This window comes from Benincasa hispida, chromosome 5 (assembly GCF_027475165.1).
Source record: "Benincasa hispida cultivar pf3 chromosome 5, pf3_genome.v1.1, whole genome shotgun sequence".
Lineage (NCBI taxonomy): Eukaryota > Viridiplantae > Streptophyta > Magnoliopsida > Cucurbitales > Cucurbitaceae > Benincasa > Benincasa hispida.
The window spans coordinates 14,983,223-15,004,840 of record NC_143482.1 but is presented as its reverse complement, the minus strand read 5'-3'; the positions used below and the strand labels follow the sequence as shown (position 1 = coordinate 15,004,840).

At 37.6% G+C, this 21,618-nt stretch overlaps 1 protein-coding gene across 2 annotated transcripts in view; it reads right to left on the bottom strand.

The window, feature by feature from the left end:
• LOC120078006 (pleckstrin homology (PH) domain-containing protein) overlaps positions 1–20,707 on the bottom strand; it is a 137,456-nt gene extending 116,749 nt beyond the window's left edge. For both annotated transcript variants that reach the window (XM_039032177.2, XM_039032178.2), the window contains exons 1-9: positions 20,339–20,707; positions 14,971–15,074; positions 8,050–8,184; positions 7,890–7,940; positions 6,106–6,200; positions 5,919–6,036; positions 761–862; positions 486–674; positions 62–222 (exon numbers count right to left, since the gene is read on the bottom strand). In XM_039032177.2, the coding sequence (XP_038888105.2) occupies positions 62–222; positions 486–674; positions 761–862; positions 5,919–6,036; positions 6,106–6,200; positions 7,890–7,940; positions 8,050–8,184; positions 14,971–15,074; positions 20,339–20,435 (1,052 nt within the window). In that variant the 5' untranslated portion in view covers positions 20,436–20,707. The remainder of the gene's footprint in view (positions 1–61; positions 223–485; positions 675–760; positions 863–5,918; positions 6,037–6,105; positions 6,201–7,889; positions 7,941–8,049; positions 8,185–14,970; positions 15,075–20,338) is intronic.
• Between the last annotated feature and the right edge of the window lie 911 nt (positions 20,708–21,618).

Here is a 21,618-nt window from a genome sequence, read left to right as displayed (position 1 = left end):
TTAATTCAATAACAAATGGTGACGCATACTTTAGAGAAAACAGCACAACTGCTCCAATTACCTTCCCTTCTTCAACTGGTCAGAAATTGAATTAAAAGCATACTTCCACCAGGAACTAGGATCAGTTTTCACAGAAACATGAGGCCGATAATGAGCATACTTCAATCGCTGATTGAATGCAGCAAAATTATCAACTAACTTCAGAATATCCCTATACCCATTCTGCAAAAGAAATACAAAATAATCATTCAGAAAGACCTTTTCTAGAATAAAGTTTTTCTTGTTTTTCTTTTGACATCTCGCTAGGCTTCCACAATAAAAGAATTTTCAGAAGGATCCCCTATCGTATTAACAAAATTCCTCTTTTGAGTTAGGATTGATAAGTCCAACTGAATCAAAGGTTATCATCAGTTCTTCCATGTCCAACAAAATTTGTTTCTAACCCAAAACTACAGTTTAGGGAGTTTCAGACATATATTTATAACCTTCGACAAACAGAGTGTCACGTCATCCAAATATACTGATGCTTTCTGTAGAGGTTCATGGCTATCTGCAAGATCATTTTCCCGCAACTTTGTATACCTTGCATATCCAGACACCGGTTGCAAAATATAGCCATGTTTTTCAGCAAGACCTTCAGCTGGTTTCCCATTCTTGGTACCAAAACGAAATACCTAAAAGGAATAGGATATCAGAAACACAATACTACTCCAAATTAAAAGATACAAACACTTGTGAAGAAGAGCGAGAAGAGGAGTACTTTGTCCCACTCTGATGGAAGCAAATCCTCCCACGGTTTATCCATACACCAAGGGGATATATCACCATCAAGATAAACTGCCAACTGGTTGAGTTCAACGACCTGTTAACCAGAAACACGACATGAGCAACAAGTTGAATTAGTAAAATTGGAAACAAAGAAATATAAAAATCAATAAGGAGCATATTTAACAAGGTGAGAGGGTCATTTGGAAAGATCACATGATAGTTAAAGCATGCGAGCATTTTCTCCCAAAATTATTGTGCAAAGTCGCAGAAAACTAGAAGATACATAATTGACTCTCCATAGGGATGACAGAGAACACACCAATTTAGGGTCGATGCAATTCAAGGGGCCTTTTTAGTTAATAAGAACGTATGTTGTGTTAATACTTCCATGACTTACTTCCCATAGGAAGAATCGAATCTTCTTGGGAATGGGACCTTTCAAAATATTTCTGTAAAGGGGAGTGTTCTACTTATTGGCACCAAAGGCGAGGTGGTGCGTAATCGATTTCAATCAAAATTGGCCTGTCTTATCTAAGCTCCATTTCCAAGTGTCTTTCCCCGTGGGCTGGTAGGGGAAATCAAAATAGTGGGCATACATCAATCTCTACCTCATTTAGGTGTCGTCTTAGCCCGAGGTCCCATGCTTGATAAGCATAATTCCAGCAATCAGCAACAGAGACCTCCTTCTGTCCAGAAAGAGCAAAAAGTCTAGGGAAAACCATCTTGAGAGGGGTGGAGCCAGCCCACAAATCACTCCAAAATAAGGTATTTGCCCCATTGCCAATCATATGGGTAATGTTGTCATGTATGAGATCTTTCATTTGAGCGATATAGGTCCATGAGCCCTTAGATCTTTCATTTGTTGTATATATGAGATCTTTCATTTTTCGTGTATATGAGATCTTTCATTTGAGCGATACATATGGTTATAATAGGGAACCATATATAGCATTGATTAGACGCCTCCAAAGAGCATCTCTCTCAAAGTTATATCTCAAAACCCATTTTGCCAAAAGACATTTGTTCCGTATCTTCAAGTCAATCAATCCAAGGTCCCCCTCAGTTATAGGGAGTTGAACTTTCTGCCATCTAATTGTGTGGATACCTCTTTTGTCATTATACCCATTCCATAGAAAGTTCCTATAAAGTTTTCAATTCGGTCAACGGCCTTTGAAGAAATCTTGTAGAGGGATAGATAGTATGTAGGGATGTCGCTAAGAGTTGCTTGGATTAAAGTGAGACGGCCGCCCTTGGAGACATAAGTACCATTCCAGATGTTGAGGCACCTTTCCACCTTCTCAATGATGGGCTCCCAAAATGCACTTGAATATGTTTTACCATTCAAGGGGAGGCCGAGGTAAGTGGAGGGCCAATCACCGACCTTGCACCTGAAAGAAGCAGCCAAGGATGCAACCGTGTCTCCGTCAATGTGAATGCCCATGATTTTAGACTTGGAGTGATTAATGCGTAGACCAGTTCAAAGGATTCAATAATCGCAAAGAGGTTGGTAAATTTATCCTGTTCATACAATGAGAAAAGAATAGTGTGATCCACAAATTGTAAGTGATTGATGTTGAGCCCTGTGTTACTGACATTGAATCCTTCAATACGACCTATGTCTACCCCCGTTGTAGCATTCTGCTAAGGCAATCAACCACCAAGGTGAAAAGAAACGGAGCAAGGGGTCACCTTGTGATGTGGTAGGATCAGAAAATTAGGATATCTTGGTGAAATCCTTAATTGATTAAGTTTTTTTTTTTTTAAATGGAGACGAGTCTCTTCATTAATAAAATGAAATGAGACTAATGCTCAAAGTATAAGAGAATTATACAAAGAACAAAAAGGCCTAAGGATCAGGAGGTGCACCTAAGAATCTCAACTAGGTTGTCACCCCTTTAGCGTCCTCATCCTTTCCAAACAAACTATCCTCAAGATAAATAAAACCAAAGTTAAAACTCAACCATACAAAAGAGTAACAAGAAAAAACGATTTCAACATAAACCAAGACCAGGCAAAACAAAACAAACAATTACAGAAAATACTCAAACTAAATTAACTAGAGGAGATCTGATCCGAGAAGCAATCCGCTAGCAATATTGAAAAATGAAGGCCCCCCAATAATTAAAGATTTTCCAGCAAGAAACCAACATTTTAACCATGATACTTTTGAGTGAAACCAAAAGTATCATGATTCATGCTTTCAGTATATGTTTAAAGTTCTTTTAACTTTTGAATACAATCATGACCCGCTCATCCTGCTAAATGATTCTGTTCCACTAACTAGACAACATAGAGTTAAAAGAACGATGGATCATCCACATATTTTCAAATTTAAAATAGTTGGGAACCCATTTTTGGATGCCAAGCGTGAGTTGGATCGGATCATGATCAAATGTGGGTCGAGGCAGACGCTTGACGAACCGCTTCTATATTTATCAATACAGGACTCAAATATCAGGAATCGATCAATTAATGTCATCATAGGGAGCCGTCTAAAGTTGGATCATGGGTACTTGCCATTTGAGAGAGGTGGGCCAATGAGAGAGCAATCATCAACAAATTTGTTGAAGAGGTCCATGCTAGTGGTTCTCGACTTACCACTAGATTTTTCAAAAGACCAACTAGATACGAGATCGCCCCCAATAATCCAATGCTCATTACAAAGATTGAGAGATCATAGAGCTCTTCCCATAGTCGATCCCTATCTTTAGCCTTCGATGGAAAATATACGTTTAACCAAAAGAGTAACCATCCATGAGAGTAATGCGCAAAGATAGAGAGTGGTTACCTTTAATGACTTCGCCAATGTAGGAAGATGGATGATTCCAAAGGACTAGGATGCCTCCAGCCTTGTTTATTGCATCCAAGGAAGCCCAAGCAATGTTACGCGAGTTCTACATGGATTTAATAAATTTCGATCGATGTCTACCCTATTGGTTTCTTGTAGGATGACAAAAGTGGCTTTGGCTTTATTGAGGTGGTCCTTGATCTGCATCTTTTCTTCCTCGAGCAGAGGCCCCCCATATTCCATAATAAGATAATCATTTAGGGGCAGACAACCCTTCCAAAACAAGGTGTAAAGATCCCCTAATGTAGTTCCCTGTTGTAGTTAATGGTGGATGTGAGATTTTTCAACTCTGTTCGTAACTTGGCAAATTTTGAATTGGATTTTCCCCCATTTTTTTGCTTTGTTAGGAATGGCCATAATGCAGAGACCATTTTCTAGAAGCCATGGAGCCAAAGATTGCAAACTCGGATAAAGCAATGTATTTTGGCTCCCTTCATTTTTCTTTCTGTCGGATGTTTCATATATGGTTTCCTCCTTAAATTTTTGCAAACTGATTTCATCCAAATGCTATGCCTGTTGAGCAGGAACATCCTCATAGAAGTCTAGAGGTATGACTGAGAGTGGTGACGGTGAACCTTGCCTAGTAGACACCGATTCGGTGTATGGGTTGGAGAATTGTTCCTCAAAATCTGAAAGAGAAATAACAATATATTTCCCTGTAGTGTCGCATCCTCTGTTCAATCAAAGGATTGCCATCAATATCGCTCCGTAACTTCAATATGTAGGATGGGGTAAGTTAATGTTGAGGTTGACAGAGGATTGTTGATTGTGATTAATGGTTTTGGGGCTGACATTTTCTGATTGTGTTCCTTTGGTGAGGATGCCAATAAGTAGCCGTCGTCCTACTGGGACAATCAGTTTGTGACATCCCCCATTACTTTTCAATTCTACGATCTCTACGCAGTGCCTCCTTCTATTCGAAATTTTCTCAACCCATAATACATTGCCATTAGTACGATCTTCCTTGAAGAATTTTTTATTGAATGGGGCGTCGATTAGTTGTCAAATAGTCGAGGAGAGCCACTAAAGGGAGCAGGGTTGCCGCTTGAAGGAGAACGATCGATCGCATTGTTGTTCTGTGATGCGGTAAGCCCAGTTTTGAGTATGTTATCTGGAGCGATAGTGAATGTTTTACAGTCAACAGTGGAGGAGGGTTTTTTCTTGGCCATCATCAAGGTCCACGGTTCATGGTGAGGTGCAGTGGGGAAGGGGGGAAGGGGGGAAGGGGGGAAGGTTTGGGGCGAGAGAGACATTCTAGAGAGAGAACTTTTTTTGAGTGTTGATATAATATTATGAATAATTTGTCAGCAATCTAGTGACCACCAAAACCGGAACTATTGACAAAGTAAAGGAGAAGTGAGAGGAGAGAACATACTTGCCTTTACACCCACTTGATGTTAAAAATGTTTAGAAGTCCAATCACAAATTTCTTTTAACTTCAATACGCGCTTCATAGCAATCCAAGAAATTCAAGGTTTGAGAATAAATACTAACCAAACCTCCAAGGTTTTCACCAATGGCTTCAAAATTAGAACAAGTCCAGAAAGACAAAGGTAAGTTTTTCAGAAAAAGCCAACCCCCAAAACCAACAATGAATGTTGGATGAGAATGTGCTTTGTAAGACCAGTTTTCAAATTTCAAATGAAATTTACCAATTTTCCTCCATTTTCCATCAAAGTCCAGTTTGGCAAAGTCATCATCAAGTTTAATCAATGCCTTATCAGCCATAAAAGTCTTGAAGAGCAATAAAAATAGGAGATTCAAGAATATATTTGGATGGCTTTGATCTGTTTTTGAAAGCACGATCATTTCTCCCTTCCTAAATCTTAGACAAAACCGCACAAATGAAGTTGGTCCATAAGTCTGCCTTGCAACCCTTGAAAGGGTGGTCCAAAAACATTAATTTGATCCAATTCATAGTGTCAAGAAGGGAAGTCAAATTCCATCTAAAAGCACAGAAGAAATTGTTTGGTCAATGAAGGGGTGGTCCAAAAACATTAATTAATGAAAAAGTTTTTTTTTTTTTAAAAAAAAAAAAAAAGTGTAACATCGCTTTACCAATTAAAAGTTTGTTTTCCTACAAACAAATAAAAATAGAAGTAGAAATGAACAGTTGACAGCAATAAAAGGTTTGCAAGTTGAATGCTCCAGTCTTCGCAATCTGTGTGTGATTGATATTTGTTCAAAAGCATGCACGTAATTGGATCTTTTCCAACAGTAACACAGATCCCATTTCATAACCGGTAACAAAGGGGGGAATGGGATGAGGACATTAAAGAAATAAAATGTGTAGGAAGCAGACCTTCTGAATACGATCAAGTGCACCGCCGGTTATAAAAGTCTCCTTCCCATCATCATCTACTGTAACAGCTGAAAGTTTTTCTAAACTCACACCAGCTGCAAATGGATGTCCAGGATTGCTGCAAATGGAAACTTGTGTTATTAAACAAACCAATCAAGCGCATGAAGTAGAGACATCTTTTTTTTACCTTTCAATATCCTCATATCTGATGTGAATGTTTGATATCGAAAGCTTTAAATTTCCAATTATTGTGCTGATCAGTGATCCCAACCACGAGTTATTCTAGAGAAAAAGAAAACCCAGAAGAAAGGGGAAAGGTCACTAAAGTCATGCAAAACAAAAATATTTCACATATGGTTGCACTAAAAATAATCAATTAAGAGGAAGGAGAGAGAGTCTGAAATTAGGCTCCAACAATATCAGAATATAAACAAGTAATTTTTCACATACAGTTACCCTAGCATCAGGCATATAAAATGAAACCAAACGCAAACCATCACCACATCAAGCCCGAGGACATTTCATCCTAGAAGCTAAGTTCAATCAGACACCATGCACACTTACTTTTTTTTCAGACAATTAAGAATGAAATAATCAAATGAATGTTCTTTAATCTTCATCAACTACAGAATGACAACCGATATTTTGAAGATATTTGAAGTTTGAAGATAACCATTGTTATGATTATTGTTGAAGCATAATTTGAATTTTCTTGTCCATAACTACTCATCTAGTTACTTTTGATATTTTCTTATTGTCATTACAATTTTTTGTTTTCATTAAACAGAACATACATGCAATCGGATATTTCTACTCACTATAGAACAGTATAGTATTTTTCAACAATAGACAAATGCCAATGTTTTAAAAGGCTAAAGGAGGCCTTGATGGTTTACCTCTTGGAGAATCGAGACATAAGCCTCGAGGCAGTATAAGGCGTAAGCCTCAAACATTTTACAAATCCTAAATTGATATTACCTATTATGGCTAAACATGAGTCATACAAAAGTGTTTGAAATAAAAAATTTTAAAAATAAAAAAATAAAACCCACAATTATCACTTAATAAAAAAATTCTAAAAGAATATCTTCAACATCACTGCTATCATCATTAATAGAATTGATTTTTACTTAAATTTTTGTCTTCAATGCTCTTAAAGTCGCAACATTAGAAGAATAAGCCTCAGTGTGTTTATGGTTTCTCCACACATACACACACACACAAAGGCTATTTAAGTTAACCACTATTCTTTTAGTGTTAGGACCCGAAGTTAAGAAAGCTAGAGATGTAGAATAAATGACTATACACCAATATCTCGGAAGACTTGGGTGTGACTTTGTGTGCAAGCCCCTGAAAAAAAAAACAAAGGGACAGAGTTTCCTACCTCAGATAAATGAGCTGTTTCTACTTGTTCTTCATACTCTTTTATTATTTATTTATTCTGGAGGCAGGTTTTTTAGGTGTACTCAGCATTATTTAGTCACTATGGTCATGAGCCTCACAAGTAACAACCAATACATAAATAAATCACAATTCACAATACAACTTCAACATATTTAGCATGAAAATTAATGCCTTAATGTTTCTTTTACCCCCATTTCAGCTCTTATACATGCTGCTATGAGCAGCAGGAATTTTTCTTGTCGCTCGGTTTCTTCTTCCAAAAAACAATATTAAGGCATTAATCTCCATGCTAAATATGTTGAAGTTGAATTATAATTTATTTATGTATTGGTTGTTACTTGTGAGGTTCATGGGTCACAGCCATTGTGATTAAAACTCATCGGCCTTAATGGTTAGCCAATGCACTGAGCATGATGAATTTCAGAAACCATTGGTGGAGAAAACCCGATTAAGATTTCATACAAAAAACTTGCATCCCCTTTATGCCACTGATGTAAAAACTAACAACCGCCAACCACCATATAAGAGGAAGCGAAATGACCATCATAGTGCTTACAGTAGACTTACCATTTCTGTCTTTGTTCGCTGCATCCTCTCCAATAGTTTGATTTCCATTTCCTGCTCCATGTTAAGAGTGAAGAAATTAGATGTTTATATGGTTGTGTATGATTTCTTCATCCCCCCACCCAGAATAATAATAATAATAATAATATCAACAACAACTTACACGAACTCTAGTTTTCTTGACCTCTTGGATACCATCTTCACTGTGTCCCTCAACTTCTGTAGCAGGCTCAGCTAATAAGAAGATTCGATCTAAATACACTATGACAGGATCTTGACCAAGTCTACTCCATGGAACCTGATGAAAACGTATTAATGACATAGAAACCTTGTTACTCAAAAACTCTAAAGTCAAAGTTGAAACAAAATGACAAGTAAACTCTTTCAAGTAGCCGTAAAGCTCAACTGAGAAAGGATTGAAAAGGAGAATGGCTGAAAGACTATGATAAACTGAAGCAGTCCATCTGCACCTTAACCAAGCCATGTATTGGAAAGCCAACAAGTCATCCATGGCAGCTCCACGTGTAGCTTTTTGAGGGAGCAGATTCAGCCAGAAAGTTATGTACTACTTTGGCTTATTTCATTCATCAATGAAATTGTTTCTTATCCAAGTTCAAAACAATAACTGAAGACAGCAAGTCAAGGAATTTACTGCCTAAGCACCAACTATACCTTAGCACCAAGTTGAAAGCCAACACTAAAAGAATAGTGGTTAACACATCAAAAGAAAATAGACTTGAGTCCCATTGATAAGCTAACTGAATCTATTCCACCAGTTCAAAAGGCGGACAAAAGAACTCACTCAGACCACAACAAGGTTCAATTTGGTCAAGAAACTGAATTCTTTTTTTTCAAAAAAAAAAAAAAAAAAGGAAACGAGTCTCTTTGTTGATGTAATGAAATGAGACAAAGCTCAAAATACAAGAGGAAGAATCAAGAGATGCACTCGGGAATCTCAACTAGGTTGACACCCTCATAGCATCCTCATCATTTCCAAATACCAAAAGCCAGAAAAATAAAAGCATGTCAATTTAAACAAAAATCTTGAATGGAATAGTCTTCAAAATGCTTGGATAAAGTGCACCACAAAGAAGCATTCCGCCGAGCAGTTTCAAACCTATCCGACCAACCAAGGAGATTATCATGTAACATCCTTTGGTTTCTCTCAAATCATAAATCAGCCAACAAAGCCTTAACCACATTGTACCAAATCAGCCAAGAACTCCCTTTTAGGTGTGGGCCTAATAGGAGCTGCTGTACATTGTCTCTGAAAACCTCTCCAAACACCCACGATATATTAAAAATAGAAAATAATTTCCACCAACATTGCGCTGAGTATGGGCAAGTGAAAAAGAGATGCAACAAATATTCTCCACGCTGTTTACACAAAGGACAAATAGAGGGGGACAAACAGCTAGATGGAAGCTTCCTTTGCATTGTTGACGAGCAGTTTAGGTGTCCAAAAACCATGATCCACACAAGAATGTTAACAAGCCTCGGCCATTTAGTCTTCCAAAGTGCCTTATAGAACGTTTTGTCCAAAGGGGAAGAGGGAGACAGGTGGGCTGAGGGGGATTTCACTGAAAAATTCCCAGATGCCTCTAAAGACCATGTTCTTCTATCAAAATTATCTGAAACCTTCTACATGAAATTTTCCCAAGCAACTCTTGATACTCAATAATCTCCTCCTTAAGCAATCGACGGAAAATGATAGACCATTGATGACAGAGCCATCCCAGTGATTTGCCACCGAACCTTTTGGAAATAAACTGAATTCCAAGCTCAAGATGATCTTGAGAACTAAAAAGATGCCCACAAATCCAGAACTCAGCATTTCGCTCGGGACAGTAGAAAAACAAAATTGTCGTCTACAATATTCAGAGTTCGACTCGAAATCAAGCAACAAGAAAAAAGACCTGTATACGAATTCAAACATTGGGAAGGAATTTAAATGAGGACAAGCTGACACCAGAAGAAAATTGATCTAAGAAAAATGGGGCTAATTGGGTAAAAGTGATGTAAGAATGGAGGAAAAAAGGGATTTTTTTTTAAAGGAAACGAGTCTCTTTATTCATTAAGAAAATGAAGTGAGACTAATGCTCAGAATACAAGGATACGATATGGATCAGCAGGTGCACCAGAACATCTCAACTACGTTGAGACTCCCCTAGCACCCTCATCATTTTCGAAGGACATAACATAAGATTAAATAATAGGTTTCATAACAGTACTTAGGGAACAAATTAAAAGCAAGACAGCCTAAGAACAATAATAAAACACGGCTAGCCAAAATTCCTTTGGGAAGATAGCTTCAAAGTTCCTGAGAAAGGAAGGCATGCCAATTCAAATTGATTTCTTTGCACGAGTAAGCTGCAAAGGTGCTAGTGAGAGAGCTCCACATAGAGGCATTAAGCTGGGCTACTTCAAATCTTGTGAATCAAGGAGTTTCCTTATCTTGGAAGACTCTTTGGTTCCATTCAAACCACAAATCTGCCAGCACTACCTTAACAGCATTGACCCACAAAATTTGTTTTTTTTTCATAAGGTTTGGACCTACTAGCAACTGTTGGACGTTATCTCTGAATGCTTCCCCAAAAGCCCAACTTAAGTTGAATGTCTTGAATAATGAGAACCAGCAATTTTGAGCATAAACACATTCAAAAAGGTGTTGAAGGTCTTCCCTATTCCTTTTACACAAAGCACATCTATTAGGAGAAAGATAATGGGAGGATAACTTCTTTTGCAGCACACTTGAGCAGTTTAGAGTTCCAAATATCATTACCCAAATGATTATATTTACTCGCCTCGGGCTTTTAGACTTTCAAAGTGCTTGTCTTAAAGATTTATCGATTGGAGGGGCTTTGCGAAGATGAGTGACTAGTGATTTAACCGTGAAAAAGCCATTGGATTCCAATGACCATGAGCGTTTGTCGAAGCAATCCTTCACTTCTATTATTGCAACTAAGCTTAACAAAACTTGAAAATCTTAAATTTCTTCCTCTTTCAGTAGTCTTCTAAATGAGATGCACCAAGAGGATGTGTTTTTATCCCAATGATCCAACACTAAGCCATTTGGTTGAAGAGCTATTTGGAACAAACTAGGAAATCGGAGATTGAATGGAGTATTGTCGATCCAAGCATCCAACCAGAATGCTATTCTGCAGCCGTTACCTATTTTGAAGACAGCCAAATTTTCCACTTTCAGCCATGATCTTGAGATGTTGATCCAAGGGCTTCTAAGACTACAACCTGCCCTTCCTGAAGTGTGCCAACCAAACAAGCTGCTGTCATGTATGCTTTTAACAACTTTACAACAAAGGGAGGAGTTCTCATTCATAAATCTCCATCCCCATTTTGTTAAAAGAGACAAATTTCTTTCTTTTAAACTGCCAAGCCCTAAACCTCCTTCCTCTTGGGCTTTAGACACCTACTCCCACTTGGCTAAGTGGTTTATTTTCCCCCCTTTATCGCCTTCCCAAAAGAAGTTTCTCAAAATTTTTTCCAATCTGGATAACACCTTCCCTGGCACCAAGAAGGAAGAAATATAGTAAGCAGGAAGATTTGAGAGTACTCACTTATAAAGGGTCACCCTTCCTCCTCGAGATAGGTTGTATCTTCTCCATTTGTCTAGTTTGCCTTGAAATTTGTCAAAAATTGGCGGCTGGAACTCCACCTTTTTGGGTATCCACCCAAAGGAAGACCGAGGTAAATGAAAGGAAGTTGCTCAGCTTTACAATTGAATCTAGCAGCCACTGAAACCAACTTGTCTGAATCTACGTTTATGCCACAAAACACTGATTTTTCCCAATTAATTTTTTGGCCTGAACACCACTCGAAAAGATCAACGGTAGCCCAAAGAGTATCTAGCATGGCATCTTCATACTTGCAAAAATTCGTGTCATCCACAAATTGGAGAATAGAGACAAGGATTTTATCTTTACCAACCGTGAAGCCTTCATATCTTCCTTTTTCATGCAAACGAGTGATTATGAGTGATTAGGGCATTTAGCATTTCACTAACTAAGATGAATAAGAAAGGAGAAAGGGGGTCTCCTTGCCTAATTCCTCTTATTGCATTGATTCTTCCTCGAGGCCTACCATTAATGAAGATGGAGAACTTTGGGTTGGCGATGCAACCCATTACTCATGAGATCCATTTTGGATTGAAATTTTTTCCATAAAGCACCTTTTCTAGGAAGGTCCAATCAACTCTATCAAAAACTTTTTTAAGTCCAACTTAAAGATCCAACCTTTCTTCTTTTTGGATCTATAATCTTCTACGACTTCATTGGCTATGAGAATGGGGTCAAGGATCTGTCTCCTCTCAATGAAAGCACTTTGAGTAGGAGCTATTATACTTGGCATGATCCCTTTGAGTCTTTCAGCTAATACTTTTACAATTATTTTATATGTAAGGGTTGTGAGATTGATCAGCCTGAAATCTTTTACTTTTACCACATCTATCTTTTTTTTAATTAAGCAAATGAAGTTCTCTTTAACACAAGAGTTGTAAAATTCTTCAAACAATTTTGTGAAGTTATCCTTTAGTTGAATCCAAAATTTTAGGACGAATTCTGGTGTAAAACCATCCAGGCCTGGTGCCTTGTTTTTTCCCAACCCTTTCACAACCTTAGCATACCAAGCTAGATCCAAAGTTCTTAAATGTATTTTCATTGGTTATTCCCGTGTTCAAAAGGGGTATCGGTGTTATTGTCCTAGTCTAAATAAATATTTCGTCTCCCCTGATGTCACATGTTTTAACATTCCTCATTTTTTTCATCACCGTCTCTCTTCGAATAAGAGTTGGGGGGAACATAAGGAATTAGAGGATGATTTCCTTGTCTACAAAGTTATTTCTCCTTCCGATCCTCTTCCTGATTCATCTCTACCTGTGGCTACCTCTACTCTTCCACCCATCGTTAAGGCCTATACTCGACGATAACCTCCTTCAGTTCCATGGCCTGTACCAGAGACTTCTTCGTATCCTCCAATTCCATGCCCTATACCAGAGTCTTCTTCGTCATTGGATCCAGAAACAAGTGATGATCTTCCTATTGCTCTTCGTAAAGGTAAACCTACATGTGCTCATCCTATTTTCTCTTTTGTTTCATATAACCATTTGTCACCTTCCACATGTTCATTCATTGCATCCTTAGAGTCTGTATCCATCCATAAAACTGTTCATGAGGCTTTGTCTCATCCTTGTTGATGTGCCGCAATGGTGGAGGAGATGACTGCCTTAGATGATAATTGTACTTGGGATTTAGTTTCTCTCCCTACAGGAAAGAAGGCTATCGGTTACAAATGGGTGTTTGCAGTTAAAATCAATCCTGATTGTTCTATTGCTCGATTAAAAGCGCGCCTTGTAGCGAAAGGCTATGCACAAACTTATAGTGTTGACTATGCTGATACTTTTTCTCCTATAGCAAAAATGGCATCTGTGAGGTTGTTTATTTCATTAACTTCAATCAATCATTGGCCTTTACATCAGCTTGATATTAAAAATGCATTTCTTCATGGTGATCTTCAAGAAGAGGTGTATATGGAGCAACCACCAAGGTTTGTTGCTCCGGGGGAGAATGGAACGGTGTGTCGCCTTCGTAAATCTTTGTATGGATTAAAGCAGAGTCCACGGGCTTGGTTTGGTAAATTTAGTTAGGTGATTGAAAGCTTTGGAATGCGAAAGAGCACGTCTGATCATTCGGTCTTTGTTAAGAGATCTGAAGGCGGTGTCATCTTGTTAGTCGTATATGTGGATGATATTGTGATTACTAGTGATGATGCTTTAGGTATCCAGTCCCTAAAGACCTTTCTTCATAGTTGATTCCATACAAAAGATTTGGGCATGTTGAAGTACCTCTTAGAAATTGAGGTAATAAGGAGCAAGAAAGGAATACTATTATCACAGAGAAAATATGTACTTGACTTGTTGACTGAAACAGGAAAGCTAGGGGCTAAGCCATGTAGTATCCCAATGATGCCCAACTTATAACTCATAAAGGATGGAGAATTGCTAAAAGATCCTGAAAGATATAGGAGGTTAGTTGGAAAACTTAATTACCTTAAAGTGACTCGACCCGACATAGCCTATTCAGTAAGTATTGTGAGTCAGTACATGTCATGCCCTACAGTTGATCATTGAGCTGCATTGGAACAGATTCTATATTATCTGAAGGGTGCTCTCGGACGTGGTTTAGTTTATAAGGATTATGGTCATATTAATATTGAATGTTTCTCATACGCCGATTGGGCAGGATCTAAAGAAGACAGAAGATCAACCTCAGGGTATTGTGTTTTTGTTGGTGGTAATTTGATTTCTTGGAAGAGTAAGAAGCAAAATGCGGTGTCACATTCAAGTGCGGAATCAGAATATAGAGCAATGGCACAGTCTGTGTGTGAATTGATTTGGATATATCAACTTTTTGTTGAGTTGGAATTTGAAATCACCACACCGACAAAATTGTGATGTGATAATCAAGCAGCACTTTATATTGCGTCTAATCCAGTATTTCATGAAAGGACAAAACATATTGAAGTTGATTGCCATTTTGTACGTGAGAAAAATCAACAAGGGTTAGTATCTACAGGATATGTGAAGACTGGAGAACAATAAGGAGATATCTTCACGAAAGCATTGGATGGAACACATATAGATTATCTATGTGACAAGTTAGGCATGAGTAACATATATGCTCCAACTTGAAAGGGAGAGTTATAGTTCTATTGTTAAGGTTTTCCATTATCGTAAATATTTTGTTATATTTCTTTCCTTTTCTATGCTTTGTACACTTGTATATATTCATATCTTTGATGAATGAATAGAGTATTCTGATTCTCTCTCAAACCTAAGAGTTTTACAGATATTATAGACACTATCATCCTTAATGCTTTTTCTTGTGCAAAGATAATACAGACTTCTTATTGCAAATTGGAAAACCCTTAAATAGAAGAACACTCCATTATAAATAAGAAAAAATAAAATACTGCAAATATAATACAATAAATACAATGAAGAATTTCAAAAAAAGGAAATAATCAACCGTGAAATATGATCATGGACTGTGCGAGTGGAAATTTCACAAACCTTAATTTTGACTGATCCAAGAAATCCGGCTTTAACTTTCACCGGCAACTTCAATGCATTGAGTGCCTCTGGCTTTAGTTGCATATTTGTTAGCTCAACATCACCTAAGAGAATAACATGAACAAGTTGAAAGTTCAATCAAAACCAAAGGAGTAAGGACTTTAAATACATATATGATAACAAATAGAGCTTGCACACATACTTGACAATGCAATGCCCTATAATTATTTTGATCGTATTCAAATTCAGATATTTTATGAAAAACCTCAACCCATAAAAGTTTCCAGCTCATAAAGAATTTATTATGCCCTCACCGCAATCCATAACCTGATACAGGCAGAAATCATGAACTTGACCTCCTTGTCCAAGCTCTATGGTTAATATTATAATGGTGCTTAACCCTACTATTATCCTCTATTAGTTAGTTCTCACTTCTATTTACATAATACCAGTAATCCCCACCCAAGCGATATGGAGATAATTGATTAAAGATCCATTCTTAAGGCCTAAAATGATTTTTGTCCCATTTTTTTTAGCAGAAACGAGACTATTCATAAATATAATGTAAAAGTCTAATGCTTGTACATGAGAGGAAACAAAGAAAAAGCTTCGAGCATACCAATACAATGCTAGAACCAAATTATATCATAAAGACTAAAACTCTAGAGAAAAAGTACAACAATCCAATTAAACACATAACTCAAGAGAAACCCAAATTCCAAAAGACTTAAAACTCGAACAAGCTCGAAACAAATAGAAGAAAAGCTTCCACCGAAATATCTTGCAAATGTTGAGATTAACGATGGACCCACTAAGCATGATGCAATCTTTGAGAACAATTAAGAGTGTTATAGTATATGTGTAGTTATAGGAGTTTATTAGTCTTTTGCCCCCCTTTTTTTCGAAATATAATGGAGCCTCCAAGATGATAAAATAGTACAATGGATGAAATTGGAGATTCTAACTCATTCTAGGTAATCAAGGAAGTAGAATCTATCAAAATGGACCCAAGAGTGATTCATCGACTCATAACCTTTATTAGTTGATTTAATGCTTTAAGCCAAAATCTAGTCTCCTACAACACATGACTTTACCAAAATGTAATTTTTGAATATCCATCAACCAATATCTCCTTAAAACAAAAGATTGTGGAAACAAAGATGGCTTAGGTGTAATATATTTCTCATCTTAGTGAGGCTAGCTAAGTAATCAACATCCAGATTGCTTTAAATGATCATGTAAGAACTTGAGAAGTTAAAATGGTCCAAGCAGCATTTATCCATATTTATTTACCATTCTCAGTTAGGATTTCCATGTATGCCTATATATATTGAACTCTAATGTATAGAATGATGATGAGTTCTCTCATATTTTGCTCTAACTTTATCATGGTATCAGACCTTTAGGTATTTCCTAGGGCAATTAGGGTTTTGCGAGTAATTTGGAGATTTGTGAACCCTTGAGGTTTTAGGTTTAGAGCATCTTTTAGGAGAGTTTACTTTGGGTTTGGAGTATTTTCTTTGTTGTTGGGACCCGTTGCCGCTACTAAAATCCTCTGCCATTGCCGCCGCCGCCACCCCATCGGAAATCCGCCGTTGTCGCACACGAGGTCAGTCTGTTACCAATGTGTTTTTTCATCACTCCCCAACTCAGAAGAAAGCCCACTTTCCGATCTATAGGAACCCAAAGTTTAGCCGGAAAATAGTCAACGCATGAGTCACACGTGCCACTGAAATCTGCTGCCCTCCGTCACACGCGCCGACGTGTGGTGCATTCGTTTTTTTGCCATCGCTTAGGCTTGTCTTGGTTTGCATTTTCCGACGTGTCTGTGCATTTAGATCCAACAAAGCACACTCGATAGGAAAGATATTTGGAGAAGTGGTTATTTCTAATTCCTTGGTTCTTCTTTCTTTCAACTGTTTGTGAGGATCTTGTGGCCATATTCTGCTCGAGTTCGAAGTTCTTTTGTAAAAGAGGTTGCAATGATGTCTAATGTGGTTCAGTCGACGGCTCCATTCACCCATGGTTCATCTAAGCAGCTCTTTGTTAATTCTGCAATTGAGATCGATGAATTTGAACAGTACCATAAACCATCTAAAGCATTTTCTACATCATCTGCATGTACCCCTATTACAACCATTGCTAATTTAGATAATACGAATTATTGTCTTCTTTCATCCTCTACACAATGGGTAATCCCAACTTACTTTCCAACATTTTGTCATCTACATCTCTTCCCAGTGTTACCTTAGCAGATGGATCAGAAATCTTCTGTTCTTGGAACTGACGCTCGACCCATCTCTTTCTCTGACGTCAGTCCTACATTTATCTCAGTTTTCCTTTAATTTGGTCTCTATTAGTCAAATCACTCGTGACCTTAATTGTTGTGTCTTATTTTATCCCTGTTATTGCTTGTTTCAGGATCTTGTGACGAAGAAGACATTAGGTATATTGTCTCTCAAATCTTTCCTTCAAAGTCAATTTCATACTAAAGACTTAGGAGTGCTAAAGTACTTCTTAGGTATTGAAGTAATGAGAAGCAAGAAGGGTATTTTTATGTCACAAAGAAAATATGTGCTTGATTTTCTATCTAAGACAGGAAAAATGGGAGCCAAGCCATGCAGTACTCTAATGATGCCTAATCTGCAACTTCTAAAAGATAGAGAACCATTTAAAGATCTTGAAAGATATAGAAAATTGGTTGGAAAGTTAAATCACCTTATAGTAACACGACCAAACATAGCGTATTTTGTAAGCATTGAGTCCGTTTATGACCTCACATAGTCACAATAGCAGATCATTAGGCTGCAGTACAATAAATTCTATGGTATTTGAAGGCTGGACCTCGACGTGGGATCTTATATAAAATCGTGGCCATATGATGATTGAATGTTTTTCAGATGCCGATTGGGCAGCATCAAAAGAGGACAGAAGATCGACTTCTGGCTATTGTGTTTCTGTTGGAAGCAATTTGGTTTTGTGGAAGAGTAAGAAGCAAAATGTAGTCTCACGATCAAATGCTAAATCAGAATATATAGGCACAATCAGTTGTGAAATTATGTGGTTACATCAACTCTTGATTGAGTTGGACTTAAATACTATAGTTCCAACCAAGTTGTGGTGTGACAATCAAGTTGCCCTTCATATTGCTTCCAACCCAGTATTTCATGAGCGTACTAAACATATTGAAATTGATTGTCATTTTGTTCAGGAAAAAATACAACAAGGTTTGGCGTCTACCGAATATGTGAAGACTGGAGAACAATTAGGAGATATTTTCACGAAAGCTTTAAATGGAGTTCGAATAGAGTACCTTTGTAACAAGTTGGGCATGATTAGCATATATGCTCCACCTTCGAAGGGGAGTGTTATAGTATATGTGTAGTTATAGGAGTTTATTAGTCTTTTGTCGTTTATTGTAATTTACTATTCTTAGTTAGAGTTTCCATATATGCCTATATAGAATGATGATGAGTTCTCCCTTATTTTGCTCTAACTTTATCAAAGAGCTCCAAATATCTTCACCCAAATTGAATATTCACTCTTCTAGGACAGCTTGATTTCCACAAGGCTTTAAACAACTTTGTATCCATGGATGAAGATGCAGCCAATTTCTTGGAAAGTGATTTAACCAAAAACTGCCCAGAATTTTCCGAATTCCAAACTCTTCTGTCTAGTTAATCAACGTTTATGAAAAAAGACATTATTCTCATCTCCCAATTTAGCCAATTAAGTTTGCACGTCTGAATATAATTTATTTCTTCAACAAGGTATAGTTCCAACAACTCACCTTTCACTGCAACCCTTATAACTTCAGTGGCTGAAATTTCATTGCTTCTGCTTCGCATCTAAAAGTCAAGCTCAGCTAATAAGCTTTTTCTTTCTTCTTACTGCTCTTTTCAAATTCAGGGGATCAATTCTTCAAAGCTTCTTTAAATTCCACATGGAATAAATCACAAAACCTGTCCAACCTAGCAGATTGAACTTGCAATAGAAGCTTCCTTCCGAGCAAGACAAATTTTTGAAGTAGCCAACTGATGCAAAACCGAAAAGGAGATGGTCCCCATATCACAGCCTCTGCTTCTAATAACAAAGGGAAATGGTCTGAGGTGGTTCTATGCTGTTTTGACACCCTAGTATTAGCAAATAAGTCATCCCAATCCTTGGAGATGAAACATCTGTCGATGAGAAAGTGTGAAGAACCAATACCCTTTTAGTAACTCTTCCAACTGGAAAACGCTCATAAGCCCATCTTGTAATGTTGAAGACACCACCCACACACCAAGGTTCTGAAATAAACTAAAACAAAGATAGTAACACTGGCCACAAAAATCTCCTTTCTTTGTAGACCTTTGGGCCATAGACATTTGTAATCCATAATGATTCTTGCATTGAGTCATGACATTGATTGATAGTGTATGGCCCCCTTTTAATACAATTTTAACTTCAATTTTCCTTTCACCCCATAATATTAGCAATACTCTTAGATTTGTCATAAGCCTCCACAAAAGACCAATCAATATCTCTAGAACCTTATATACATCATCATCAAGCAATTTTACAAAATTATTCTTATTTATTTTCTCTCTTCCTCCTTCCTCCGATTTCTTCTCTCTTCATCATCTAGTGCTTTTCTCCTCCAGCCTGACCAACTTCAGAACCAGCTCCGGCGTGACCAACTTCGGTGAGACCATGCACCAGCTCCAACGAGGCCACACAAGTAGCTCCGGCCATCTTCTTCTTTTCCTCTCCCTCTATTCAGTTCATGTTGCGAGATCGCCAACCAGAAAGCGAGACAGAGCGAGATCAAGTACCAAAGAGCGATAACGTGAGAGAATGGGAGAGAGGAGAGTGATATGTGTGAGAGGAAAGGGAGCAAGAGAGCAAAAAAGCCTGCATGCGCGAGGTTCATTTGGTAATTTTACCCGAATATGACATCAGCAAAGGGTCAAAAAACCTAATTTTCAAAATGCCGGTGAATCTCTTTTTTTCTCCTCAAAATTTGGGTCATCCATCTAGCGAACGCAGGGGACCACTATGCCTTAGAAGTTATATCCATAGTAGAATGACAATAAGGTCCAAACTGAAGACATGTAAGTCACTAATTCATCAAGAACATAGTTTAATCCCACCTACTATCTTCCTAGCAAACTCAATACTATCCTCTCATTCGCCACCTTAAAACTATTCCGAATATGAATTACATTTTTCTTATTGCACGAAGTTAAATACCAACCACCTAAGACCAAAAGCACAATATATGTACAATGTTTGCAGAACTTCAAAAACTAACACTCATGCGATGAAGGCAGCAGAAGTAAAATGAAGAAGACGAAACATGAAGTGCAGGAATTGAAATGAATCCAACCTTGCCATACACTGATCTTCAGAGCCTCCTTGTTGAGTCCTCGCACATAATTTCCAAGGTACCTCTGCAATAAGTACGCCACTTGATCCTCCAACATTTTTGGTAACCTCTCGATCAAATTCTTGTTACGTTAAACTACAAACCAAACAACAAGCAGAAAAAACTTAACATGGAGAAAATCAAGAAGAAAAAGAAGAACGATGAGCAATTCACAGTCAATTCAATATTCATTCTCAGAGACGGAATGATCCGTTCAAATCACAGCGTCTTCTCTAAAGAGTATTTTAGAAGAAGGAAAGAAAAGATCGCCACGGCCGACATGTCGAATTACACATTTTGTTTCTGAGATCATTACAAATGAAGCAATCCGAATAATTCCGAGTTCTGACGGCGTTTCAGATCACCGCCACGTGATCTGCACGTGGTCAACATTTAATGAAAAAGTCAAACCTAATGGCTACATTAGTGGTTGCAGGGAGGAGAATAGTGTGGTTCTGTTTGTAGGTGATTTTTACCCAGATAACTTCATCGTTACTCCTGAGACTCCATACGTGGAGTGAAATTACGCAATTGCCATTAGGAGAGGCGGTGTAAGTTGCCGACGTGGAAAATGGCCCGAGTTCGAATAACCGAACGTGCAGGGATAGTTTTGGGCCATTTTAGAATGATGCGTGATCTGCACGTGAGTGTATCTGATTTTGAATTTGATTTATTAGGGTAATAAATAATTAAACTTATGATTTAAATTTTACGTTAGTGTTTTAAAAAATAAATTAAGATGCTCATGCAAAAAGAAAAAGTTCCTTGGATTAACAAAAGAATGTAAAAGAATTCAATAACCATAAGCAATCATCTCAGAAACTCCAATAATCCAGTCCACAAACATATTTAACACTTAAACATAATGTAGACATACTTAACCCACCAAGAGTATAAATGCAATTCTATACATCAATGGATTTGGAATATCAGAACCTAGCTCTTATACCAATTGAAGGAACTCTTATCAAAGATAACCCATGAGCGGAAGCACGATCAATCCAAATCCATTGTGACAGAATTAAAGGCATTCACAAACATACAGAACAGTTATGCAACTTTGAACAAATTACAGCATGCTTTAAAAAATAAATACAAAAGGAACGGAAGACATACCTTTGAAGAAATCTTATTCTATTGATCTCTCGCTCTCGTGAAGAACTTGGGCAATAATCTCTCGCTCTCGCCCAGATCGCCTACCCAGTTGTCTAGTAATCACGAACAATCTTCTCCATGAACAA